At 31.7% G+C, this 12,772-nt stretch overlaps 1 protein-coding gene across 3 annotated transcripts; it reads right to left on the bottom strand.

The window, feature by feature from the left end:
• Positions 1 to 793: 793 nt before the first annotated feature.
• On the bottom strand, positions 794 to 10,385 carry LOC122522455 (lutropin-choriogonadotropic hormone receptor). 3 transcript variants are annotated; one of them, XM_043643613.1, is made up of 13 exons: positions 10,258 to 10,385; positions 7,261 to 7,332; positions 7,074 to 7,145; positions 6,909 to 6,977; positions 6,672 to 6,815; positions 6,368 to 6,508; positions 6,073 to 6,138; positions 5,821 to 5,964; positions 5,640 to 5,711; positions 5,277 to 5,563; positions 4,555 to 4,734; positions 4,300 to 4,494; positions 794 to 4,228 (listed from the first exon to the last, which is right to left on the bottom strand). In XM_043643613.1, the coding sequence occupies exons 1-13, from the start codon at positions 10,383 to 10,385 to the stop codon at positions 2,832 to 2,834; spliced, it is 2,967 nt and encodes a 988-aa protein (XP_043499548.1). In that variant the 3' UTR covers positions 794 to 2,831. The 3 variants fall into 3 exon arrangements, with proteins under 3 accessions (XP_043499548.1, XP_043499557.1, XP_043499565.1); XM_043643622.1 differs by lacking the exons at positions 7,261 to 7,332; positions 10,258 to 10,385 and having other exon boundaries at positions 4,555 to 4,674; positions 7,074 to 7,139; XM_043643630.1 differs by lacking the exons at positions 7,074 to 7,145; positions 7,261 to 7,332; positions 10,258 to 10,385 and having other exon boundaries at positions 6,672 to 6,835.
• Positions 10,386 to 12,772: the final 2,387 nt, after the last annotated feature.

Genomic DNA, 12,772 nt, shown 5'->3' on the forward strand with positions numbered 1-12,772 from the left:
CGCATTAATATTTAGTTTTTGTAATATGAATCTATCAGCTACAAAAATATCTTGCTTTTTTGAACAATTTTATTAATTGCTATCAGATAATAAAATTTATTATGTTCATACTAATATTTTTGAATCAATTCGAACGCAAACCTTCAAATATCTCGAAATGAGAAAAAATGAATTTACACCACTTTGATAAAAAAAAACCCGCTCATATATGACAATTGAATGGATTCTTTATGCTAAGAATCTATTTACCAGACGGACCAAAATCTAACGTGATAATAATTTCAGTAGTTACAGCAGCCATCATATAAGGCGGCTGACCTCAGACGCCACCAGTTCATCGGCTTAACACAGATTATATATCCCATACGTTGTCACACTCTATACAAGGGAAATATACAATGCACGTAGCTCAGACTAAGAAACCTAACATTTTTCAAGATCAGGTACCAAGCATTGTTCCGTCATATAGATTTATATACTTCTGACATTCCGATATATGTTAGACAATCCTGATAAATATGCTAACTCATGAAATAAATCAAAATTCATTAAGAATGTGGCGAAAAATATGCAATTAATCATCCCTATACCTATTAATTAAAATTTAAACATATTTTTTCAATATTATGAACATTTCATCAAAATATTTATTATAATCGTAATTATTTCAAATTAAGAAAAATTACTAAAAGATAAGAAAAGGAAGTTAAAATTGGTTTTGCAATTTTTAATAAAATTTTTGGACAAATCTTTTTTTCGAGTATTCGAAAGGAATAAATGGAGAAAGGATCAATTGGTTTTTGTTTTTTATTTCTTTTTTTTTAACGAAACAAGAATAATATGAAGTTTCTTTCATTATCGATCTATATTTCTCTACACCTTCATGTAGAAGATAAATTTATTGGCACCTTATAAATGTAAATTGTTTATTCTTAGAATATTGTTTATAGTACGAAATTCTTATCACCCATTTTTGTTCGCTATGCTATTAATTAATCAAACATGTTTATTGAAAAATTCATTATTATTCCTAAAAAGTATGGCAGCCTTCAAACGTATTGTGAACACGTGCGTTTGCTCTTATTAAATAGAATTATTTAACGTGTCATGTGCAGAATGAAATTTGGTCATAGTTACTATCTTGAATTAGTGGAATAAAAAAGAAAAAAAAAGAAAAAGAAAAGAGAAAGTTCCTTTGTTTTTATATGACGGTATCTAGTAAATATGTGACTAGAATAAATTCATTTTCAATTTGCTGTTTCGATTTCAGAAATTCTTTTATATGACGAATATTAATTTCTTAAATGTTTCACTCTCTCTCTTTGTACATAAGAATGAGAGATAATTTTGTTTTATTAAATAGAAATATTTTATCCACTTTCATTACATTGTAATAAATGTAATGAAATAATTGGTTCCTTTTATCGTAACTTTGGCTGCATACAAAGGTAACATTTCGTTATCCTTTAAATTATTATACAATATTCATTCATCTTTCATTTCAAGCATTTTAATACTGAAGGAAATTAATTGACGAAAGCGCATAGGACAGATGAACGATATTACGTCTACAACATTTACTTATATATTTTCGTATTTTTCTTATGCATAAACAGCAATATCCCATACATGACCTCATCGTTGTAATCGATTGAAAAAATACATTCACGACAATATGAACGTATATGTTTATTATAGTGACTTCATTTTATTTTTTAATTAATTTTTTTTTATCAATTAATTTTTATATCGTGATAAATACTATAAATATATTTATACATAACATATTTTTTTTTATAATGCATCGTATCTAAAAGAAGCAACAGAACATACATTTTTATTGAATATGATATTAACATTTGTGTCTTTGTCGTGGATTCTAAGAAGAAGGGTTTGTGTTTTATTTAAGAAAATGCATAATCTGGGATGTTAAATACTATAAATAAAATTTTAATAATTATTATTACTGTAATATCTCTGTGAGAAATTATTTGGAAAAAAAATAGGAGGAACGGATGAATAGCTAAATGCTTTGTTAAATATGATTAAAAAATGCATTATTTGCAAACTGATTAAAATCATTGTGTTATGTCCCAGATTGCATTATTACTATTATCATTATTATTATTATTAATAGTATTATTATTATTAGTGCTCGCGCATGTTGGAATGCTTCTCTTCATATTATGTAGTAAATAAACTGCTATCAGTCTTGTAATATGAAAATACTAACAACATGAATTATCATAGATATAAATTCGTATTTTTGTTTGTTTTGTTTTTTAACACTTTAAATCATTTATATAACAAATATTTTATATATAACAAATGCTCGCATTGAGCGGTGGAACTATATTGGTATTACAGTCTACTCCGTTACAATATTATACAGTATTTGACTGAACTCTAGCCATCGTGTTAAAATTATATATATATTCGATAAGGTCTATATTATTTAAGTAATAATATACCAACGTTTGCTTATACTAATATTTAGGGATAGGACGAAGACAATAATTTCAATAAAACCACATCTCTTTTTCTCTTCCTCCCTAACTCCCTCCCTCCCTCTCTCTCTCTCTTCTCTCTCTCTCCTCCTCGTACATATACATATGATCTATATGCAAGCATAACATGAAATCTTTATCTTATCCCTAAATATTTACAAATAATCTAAGCGATAACGTCGATTCCTATAAAAATCGAAAATGCATATTATATCGTACGCTATTTCGTAAATTCGGATAAAAAACATGGCAGGTATCTCGTTATTTATTCTTAATACTGAAACGCGTCTCGCATCGTTCCTTATTTAATTATAACTATAGTTTCTATTTAGGTACAGCACTTTCTTCGTCTTGCTGTTCGCTCATCTCAGCAGCCGAAGGTATAGTAGCCAACAAACGTACTGCTAATCTACACGGTGAAGCAGGTGGTTCGGGTTCTTGAATCGCAAATTGTCGCGTCAATCGTGGCTTAGGCCTGATAGGTCTTGGAGTGTTGCGTGCACTGATCTCTAGGGAGGCTGTTGATCTTGACATACGCCACGTACTGGTGCTGGCGGTAGCTGCTGAACCCGACGAGTCATTACGGGATGAACTAAGGTTGGAATCTTGAGATGGTTTCCTAGTTACCAACCAAGAGGATGTTCTTCGTTTGGGATCCAATAATCTCAACGGTATACCACAATGATGAGTTTGTCTCCAGGAGTCCGAACGAGATGAAGAGAAGTTCTCGCTAGAGGAAACCGACGAAGCACGTTTATGCTGTTTCTGTTGTATTTCAGCGATTTGGTAAGCGTAGTGATCGTTACGTGTATAACGTTGTCTTTGATCGGCCGCGCAAGGCCAGAGAAATCTAGTTCCCCACCATCGATAACTGGGGCACTGGCTCGTTTCCAATAGTTTCGAAGTGCAGACGCATGGTGCTTGATGTTCCTTAGAAGATCTGTCCACCAGACTATTCGTATTTGCTGGGGTTTGGCGGTTACTGAAATTCGAACTATGCCGACATCTGCCGATTCCTCTTGTAACGCGGGACTCTTCGATGGCTTTGCATATTAAAATGCAATCCTTTTTGAATTGCTTCGTTAAAATAGCATATAGAAATGGATTGCAACAGGAATTCAGAGGTAAGACGAAAACAGCGAATACCTTAGCTTGCTCTAAGGACACTAATTGTAGCCCGAAAGCTGCAGTAAGCGAGAAAAATGCTATTGGTGACCAACACAAAAAGTCTGTGAACACAAGTAGCGCCATACGTTTAGCGATACGAGAATCGTTTGAATTCCATGCTTGCGAGCCACGTATCGCACAGTACATTTTCAAATAACAGCCCATTAAAATTAAAAATGCTACTCCATTGATGAGCATTAGAAAGACTACGTACACTAAGGCTGCAGTGCCACTAGTCTCAAATGGTAAACATATTGCAAACTTCCTGTAATCGGAAATACCAAAGAGCGGTAGACTAGCCATCGATATGGCAAATCCCCAGCCAATCGTCATGATATAAACGGCATGCTTCAATGAAAGTCTTTTATTAAGATGCATCGCATGGGTTATTGCATAATTTCTTTCTAATGTGATCACAGCTAAAGTGTAGACGCTCAATTCGGAACTTAGGACACCAAGAAATCCTGCTAATTGACATCCTGCCGACATTTGCCAAGGAATGGCATACATTTTGAATTCTCCTAATGTAGATGCATCAAGCACCGCCAATAAACCTATAATATTTATTTTTTTAAATAAATTTTTATAAAGTTTAGGAAATATTTTTTCCTTTTATTTATCTTACCTAGGTAAACACCCATAAAAAAATCAGCTGCAGCTAAGTTGCATACTAAAAATCGAGGTACATCCATTTTGCTTCGGGAAAATATTAGTACGAATACAACAGTTCCGTTTCCAAGCATAGCGAGTAGAAAAACTATCCAAACTCCGCATCGTAACGTCCACCAATCGAACAGATCTTGACACGGCAAAAACGGACCTAAAATATAATTAGAAATTGAAGTCGTATCTTACGATGGCAAAGTAATAAATTACTAACCAGGTTGTGGTAAACATTGTACATGAGAAGGCACTGTTTGTCCCGATGCTGCATTCTGCCCAATTTGTTCCTCAATGTAGTCCTCGCTGTAGGGAGGTACGTTGCCGGAATATGTAAAATCTGGACCAAAGTTATCCCAAAGTTCGTTTAGTTCCGACCCAAACTTATCGCTCAAATTATCTAAAAATTATTATTGCTATGATACTGATTTGACTGTTGTTATCAATTGAACACATGCAAGACTTCTTGAATTAGAGCTGTATTTCTTGTGCTATACAAAAGTGTAACAAGAACTATGAAATTTATCAAGAATGTTAGTTGTATTAATCATGAATATTACATTAGTTTAGTGTGTTATTTTAACATTTCTGATGAGTTATGTACTAAGCGGCTTACCTTTATCATATTTTATTTTATATCATGCAAGATGCAACCTTAGTAATTCAGTTGGCTGTGAATTATAAGTTGTGATAAACTCTAATTTTATTTCTATTAGATTTATGACAATTCAGGCGCACAAATGATTCTGTGTAAGCGTATAAAAATAATGTGCATAAATACACATATATAAAAAAAATTAAAATAAAACGGAATTCTTACAAATATCTTTCTCTTAATATAGCTGATAGCGTACTCTTGTTTCATTTACATTTTACACGAAAATAAAAAAATACAAATAACACAATAATAAAAATACAATAATAACATAGTAAATGACTTACTTAGATGAGGCCAAACATCCCCAAAACTGGAGTTCCATAAAGTCATGTCGAATTCGTTAGGGTATAAAATAGATTCTCGTACTGATGACTGAGTTACGGTGTCTTCTATTTCGATCGATAGAAACGAACAGCAATGATAAGCGTAGGAAAGCACCATTGTTTGCACGCGTGGAAATTTATCGGGTGATGGGAATTGTCTTAGAGCTGGATTGTTAAAAGTTTTCAGATGTAACAACCCTGCGAGTCCGTTTACCGGTAAAGTTGGGAACACATTGTTTCCAAGATTTCTAAAAAATAATCGAAGAAAATCTATAATGATAGAAACATTTTCAAAATTGTATTTAAATTTATTGGCATACTTACAAATCCTCCAAATGTTCTGTCTCTGTAAACGCACTTGGATCGATGTAATCTATGTAATTACTTTCCAAATCCCTAAAAGATAACTATACATGAAATGTGTCAACAGTAGTTGTGTCGACATTTTTATTTTATATTCATGAATTAAAAATATATTGAAACCATCAAAGAGAACACAACTTACAAAACTTGAAGTTTCGATAATCCAGAAAATGCATCTTTTGAAATTGTTTTTAAATTATTATTCGCTAATAGAAGATCATGTAACATGTTTAAAGTTTTAAAAGGTGCATTGGATAACGAGGAGATCGCATTGTTTGCCAAATCTCTAAAACAAGATTAAAAGACAAATCATATAAAATATGAGTTAGGACATGAATAATAAATACATTAGTTAATATAATAATTTGAAACGCAATATAACTCACATACTTACAAGACGCGAAGGTCATGGCAATGTCTTAAATTTGGGATTTTTGTCAAATAATTCGATTTCACATCGCTGAAATGAAAATACATTACATGTGCATGTGGCTCTAGTTTCTTCTTATGCATTGTGCAATAAGATGAACAGAGAGACCTACATTTCGCAAGCCGTCTAGTAAGAGTAATCAATTTCATTTTCGATACAAGCACAGATGATTTATACGAAAAAGAATTGAAAATATTTTCCTTAAGAAATAATTGAACATTATTAATTATATGAATGCTGCGTTGTAGATAAAACTTACAAACTTTTCAATTTTGGACATTGAATGCAAAGATCAGGTGGGATCGCTTTAAGCCGTGCCCGATCTAATTTCAAAACCTCTAAAGAACTCGTTCCGTTGAGATTAGGAAAAATTCTCATTTCTTTTATGTCTGACAATATCCTGTAACACATTTTTTGTTTCATTATATTTCAATAATGTAAATTAATGTAAAATGTATTTTATTGAAAATCATTTGGTTAATCTTTCTTATAAATATACATATATTTATATGACCAAGTAAAATTAAATAATTTTCATTTCGCGAAAAAATACATGTACTTACAACTTACGAAGTTTATGAAGATTTTGAAAAGTATTATCGTTTATCTGCTTAATTGGATTTCCACGTAAATCGAGCGATATCAAATTATCCATACTTTGAAATATATAACCGTCGAGTATTTGTACCTTGTTGTTGGAAATGGATCTGAGAAATTAGGATAAAAACTATTTTTGATTATGTAAGTAGTACGACACGATTATATTCAGAGCGTACACGAGTTTTCCAAAAGGAACTTACAAATCTTCGAGCGCATCGAGTTTCATAAGGGCGATAGGAATTTCTATTAAATAATTATCATCAAGTTCCCTGAAAAAAATATTATTATTCGATTATATTAATTAAAAAAAAAAAAAAGAAAAGAAATATCAAAGCGTGTGGTATCGATAAAATTGAAATACTTACAACACTCGAAGATTCGTTAAATTTTCAAATGCATCTTCGTGGATTGTATATAGGTGATTACGTCGTAACAATCTTGAAAAATTTTTCAATAATAATCATTAGTTCGTAATGATGAAATTTTAAGTAAATGGATCAAATATTATAAGTGAAAATATTATTAATTAAGAATATATGTGCATATACTCACAAAAATTCGAGATTAGAAAGTTGATGAAAAACATTCGCCGAGACACGTGTTATGTTGTTGTTCGTCAAGTCACTGAAATAAATTTACAATATATATTTTTATAAATATTTAATATATAATGTTATTAATAATTATATTTATGTATACGTTTAATATCATTCCTGTTGATATTAACTGATTTGAAATTTACGCGCGAGATAAAATCTTCTCTGGCAACATATAAAAATACTATTATCCTCAAATATTTATATAGTCTAATCAAGCATATATAAAACGTATCTATAGTTCTACAATCTAAAAGTTATACGAATATCGGAACGATATAAATAATTCTAAGCCGAACAACCTTCCTGTTAGAGCCCGTAATATCGCTGGAATCTAAATCTGCAGAATGCTCGCAGAATTGTCGCCTGTGCTTAAGAGATAACTTTAAAAAAAAGAAGAGAAACAAAAATAACATAATAAAGTAAACTCTACGTAATATATATATAACTTTATATATATATATATATTTATATGTAAATACGATTCTTTAAATACATATATCATATTATTTTTTAATATACATATTTAAATATTTTTGAAAATAAACAAAATTTAAATTATATATTAATTTGACCGCATGCTATGCGAGTCAAGTAAAATTCTAAATTATTTTTTTCTTGCTGTCTCTCTCTCTCTCTCTCTCTCTCTCTATTTCTCGACAAATTAAAAAATAAATATTGTTAAAAATATACAAAATTAAAGCCGTATATTAATTTGAATTTTTGTCTATGTATTACGCAAATCAAGTACAGTCTTAAATTCATTTTTTCTCTCTCTTTCTCTTTCTCGTCAAACTAAAAAGGACAGTACTTTATAAAATATACAAAATTCAAACCGTATATTAATTTGAATTTTTGTCGAAACGTGCTACGCAAGTAAAGTAAAATCTTCAATTTATTTCCTATCTTTTTTTCTTTCTTTCTTTGTTTCTTTTTTTGCTTCTTTCTCGTCAAACTTAAAAAGACAATTATTTCGAGAAAAAAGAAAAGAGAAAGGAATCATTAAGATTGTAGCATCATTGAAATTAATTAGCGTGCGGAGAATGAAAGAAACGTGAGTAGGTATAGGTTGGTTACGTTGAAGTGTCACGACACATTCGTCAAGTACGGCCGTGACCTCGCGCTGAAATATTTCTCACCGATCGACCGACATCGGTCTCGCATGAATCATTTTCTTCGGCTCGTTTTCTCTAACTTAAGCAAAAACAAATCGATATTTTCCCGTATTCTCTTTTAAGTAATCAAATATTTTTTATTTTCTAAAAAGAGAGAAATGTTAGAAGCGATACATAAGAACGTACAAACTTATATTCGACAACTTTTATAGTAATTGATAAGTCAGTATATTTATTGATGTTAGATTCTAGACAAACAACGTCTTATTCGCGTAATCTGATATAAAATTGTGCCAAGCATAACAGACATCTACCAATCCTAAAAATGGCAAAAAACTAGCTTAACCAATTCCATAATTTTGTGATCTTTATTTCACAAAAAATTTAACAAACTATAGAAAAACTCTTGTATATATATCGTGTAAATATTAAAATTATATAAAATTAGAAACTAAAGTAAATTATAAATAATACTAATTATACTCCTCAATATTAAATAAGCTATTTAAAAATATTTTTAAATAGCAACAAAAAATATAATATAACCAAATACGTAATAGAAATAAAATAATTTATTTTTCATTTGTAAATTAACTAAAATTAATTAACAAAATTTATTCATTTTCATATTCTAGATGATTGGTATCTTTCTGCATAACTTGACCTAATTAGGATTACGTGTTGAAATAGAGATTTTCGATAACATGGATGGAAAATTGGAACATTGCGTTGATATATTAATTTTATTATTGGAGAATGAATTTGGAATAAACCGATCCTTTTTTTCGTTCTCTCTTCATCATTCATCGTCAGAATCGTATAGACGTCTACAGGCAGGAACGTTCTTTCATTCCAAGCATACTTTCGTTCAGTTCCATAATTCGTACACCGCGAGCAACTTAAAAGAATAACAATTTCGACACTCCTGTGAGTACTGACTTGTAGAAATTGAAGTTTCGACAGTCATAAATTGTAGATATCTTTCGGAGAGACTTTTAATAGCTTGATCGTAAAAGAAAAGAAAAAAAAAAGAAGAAAAGAAACATTCGTCAAAACATTACGAATAATAATTTGAGAGCAAAAATTCTCAAATGATTTTACAACGCAACGCGTTTGTTACATTACAAAGCGAAGAATAATTAATGAATAAAAGTGAATATGAAATGAAAATATAAAAATGAAAGTAAAAAGAATAAGTATTTTCTTTAAAAAAAAATGTATAATACGATTTAAAAACGAAAAATACTACATAAAGAAAGTTCATTTGATTACATTAATGTCGTTTTATTTACTTCGCGAGTTAATACCGAAGCGCGCAAAATTTGAAATCGTCCTCGAACGTGTTTAACCAACGATTGGTTTTTCGAACGATTCGGTATTTTTCGAAGGTTAGAAAATCGTCGATTATCGATAATTATTTAAACGCGATATCAAAGGAAATAGAAAAAAAAAGAAAAGAAATAATAAACTAGTTCGGATCAAAAGAAGATATAGATTATCTAGACACGCCTAAAATTGCAGGACATAGAACTTGAAAAATGAAATTATGTGAGAGATTGCATTCCTCTCGGCGTCGTGTATTCGCGTCGTTCGAGAAAGAAGCCAGAAAATAAAAAGAAAAAGGAAAACAAGAAAGAGAGAGAGAGAGAGAGAAAAAAATTCGAGCATACTTCGAGAAGGCGCGCTTCGAAGGGCGACTACTACTACACTACTACTACTACTTCCACTACTGTAATAAAAATGACAGGAAAGGATGTGACAGTTAACGCGCGACTTTCCTCTTCCAATCGGATAGATTTAAAAGAAAAAAGATCAATCTCTCTATTTGGAATACTTGCAGTTTAGTAATATTAGCCGGTGATCGTAGAACGATGCTTTCAAAGGACCGGCTCTTTAAAGCTGATACAAAATTTGGTCCACGACATATGAATCCTCGCCCATCCAAGGTGACGTTACAAGTCTCCATAGTAGTTAGACTTCGAAGGATGATTTCGTCCTGAGCGTAAGTGATACGACAGGACAACATCATCGCTAGGACGATTGTCGCTCCGTATGAAAAATGTAAATGCATCTCTATCGAACACTAGAAATAAATTTTAATCCTGGACAACTCTTATCTTTTCTTCTTTTTTCTGTTTCTTCTTTCTTTCTCTTCGTTTTTTCCTTTTTTATCTTTTTTATCCTCGATATCGTCAGAAACTCTCTCACACGTAGACTACCCGCCTGCGGGCCAAGGGAAACGAATTCCGAGCACGCACGAATGAATATTCCTCTTCGCGTTTCTCCGCTCGAAATATAACCAAAGTAGCAGCAGCAACAGCAACAGCAGTAGCAACCTCCTCCCAAAAGAAACGTCTGTCCTCGCATACGACACAACGAATTGACCGAATCTAACCGAAACGAACGAATCCACCGTCGAACGGATTATTCGTCCCTCTTTCTCGATCACGAATGAGAAAGAAAAAGAAAACATGAACTATTTCCTAAGAGACGACGATGGCATACGATATACTATATACATAATATATACGACCAACAACCACCACCACTACTACCACCACCGACCACCACCACCACCACCATATCACCACCAAGAGTCTATCACTCACACCGCGCGTACATACATCCACCCACCCACGATGTTGTACATTCACTGACTGTGATCTCAGTGTGGTGCACGACGAGCGCGAAATATCCTAGTGGAGGGGATGCTCTACACTGATTTTTCCTCTCTCCTTCATTCGATATATGTGTGTATATCACTGTGCACCACGCTTGGCCTTTCTTCGAACCCCTCCCGCCCACTACACCCTCCCATTCACCTATCTCACTCTTTTCCATCTTTTCTTTTCTCTCTTTTTCCCTCTCCTTCTCACTTTCCTCGCACGCGCCAATTCCAACTAGGACCAATCGACTTTCTCCCTCACCCTACTCTCTCTACAAACCTTGCCTCAAATTGTGAAGCCCGCGAGAACTCAGACTCCCCTCGTTCCTCTATACATTCACATATTATACTTTACATTCATTTTTCTTCCTTCATTCTTACCAAGGAAAGAAATACCCAAGGGATGAATACTATTTTTCTCCCTCTTCACTATCTCTCGTATTTCAGAGGATCACGTACTACAAATGTTTGTTAGTATTGAGTTAGATATTGAATGTATGTATACACATGTATATATAAATTTATATATATATATATATATATATAATATGTCGAATGGATGAAAACAAAAACGTTGCCTACTTTTATCGTTATTTATTTGCTTCTTTATTTATCTCCGAATGTATCTTTCGTATAAAAAAAATGGCGTATATACGAGCTAACGCGTTTATTTATTTTTAGGGTAATGTCGAAAAGATGAAAAATTTTTTTCTTATCTCCCCGTGTAAAAAAAAAAGAAAAAAGAAAAAAAGGTGTTCTTTCGAAAAAAAGAACTTGGAGAGATCCAGAATACGACGAGATCATTTCACGTTTCTTCGCGTTTATCTCTGACGTCATAGATCGTTCGTCTTCACCCTATATATCCCGCGGAATCTCGGACGCGTAACCTCGGATTCCGTTTCCGATTCCGATCTCATACATAAGCGCAGATCCTTCATTTCCACAAACTATGTTTCGTAAGTTTATTAGTTGTATTTTAAGTTTCTACGATGGCAACGTTTCTTTATTCTTAGAATTAATAAATATTAATACATTGAATGCATTTATTCCCCCTGTTTATCTGGTCACGTGGCCATGATCGATCGATTTCTCATCCCTAACAGTTTAAACAATCGATTATTGAAAATCGAATTGACTCAAATAAAAATTTCAATCATTTTCTAAACGGAACTTATAATATTTTTATTTATATATTCGAATATGTTGATTGATCGAAATCGAATTAAAAAAATATTATTGTATTTTAAAAAGTTATGATTTTGTTGTCTTTTTATCTCACTCTCACTTTACATGACAAATGTAAATAATATACTTTCGAAGAAGATTCGATTGGCAAAGTTCTGACGATAACAAAAATAATACGAATCTTTGCTATTGTTTATAATGTAAAAGTCATTTTATTGAATTGATAAAAAGAATTAAATTAAGCGATACCAACATAATCAAGGACGTGGGAAAATAGAATGATCTATATTCTCACATAAGAGTATTGTTAATACGATCTTACTTTATAACTACTCTTCAATTATCTTGATTATAAATGGTGCCTAATTTATCACCTATTTAATATTTTCTTTGATATTGTAATTGTGTGCATACATGGATATGATATACGTAAAAAAAGAAGAAAAAAATAATAAACCAGATATTAACGTGAAAGTATTCTCTTGTCTCTCTCAGCGATTATA

Source organism: Polistes fuscatus, unplaced genomic scaffold, assembly GCF_010416935.1.
Source record: "Polistes fuscatus isolate 324 unplaced genomic scaffold, CU_Pfus_HIC Scaffold1, whole genome shotgun sequence".
Lineage (NCBI taxonomy): Eukaryota > Metazoa > Arthropoda > Insecta > Hymenoptera > Vespidae > Polistes > Polistes fuscatus.

Coding starts and splice junctions, on each gene's coding strand:
- LOC122522455 (XM_043643613.1), bottom strand. CDS start 10,385: ATGGAGACTTGTAACGTCACCTTGGATGGGCGAGGATTCATATGTCGT. Junction 7,333..10,257: donor CCGGCTAATATTACTAAACT/GCAAGTATTCCA, acceptor AATTTATTTCAG/TGACTTGACGAACAACAACA. Junction 7,146..7,260: donor CTTTCTAATCTCGAATTTTT/GTGAGTATATGC, acceptor AAATTTTTCAAG/ATTGTTACGACGTAATCACC.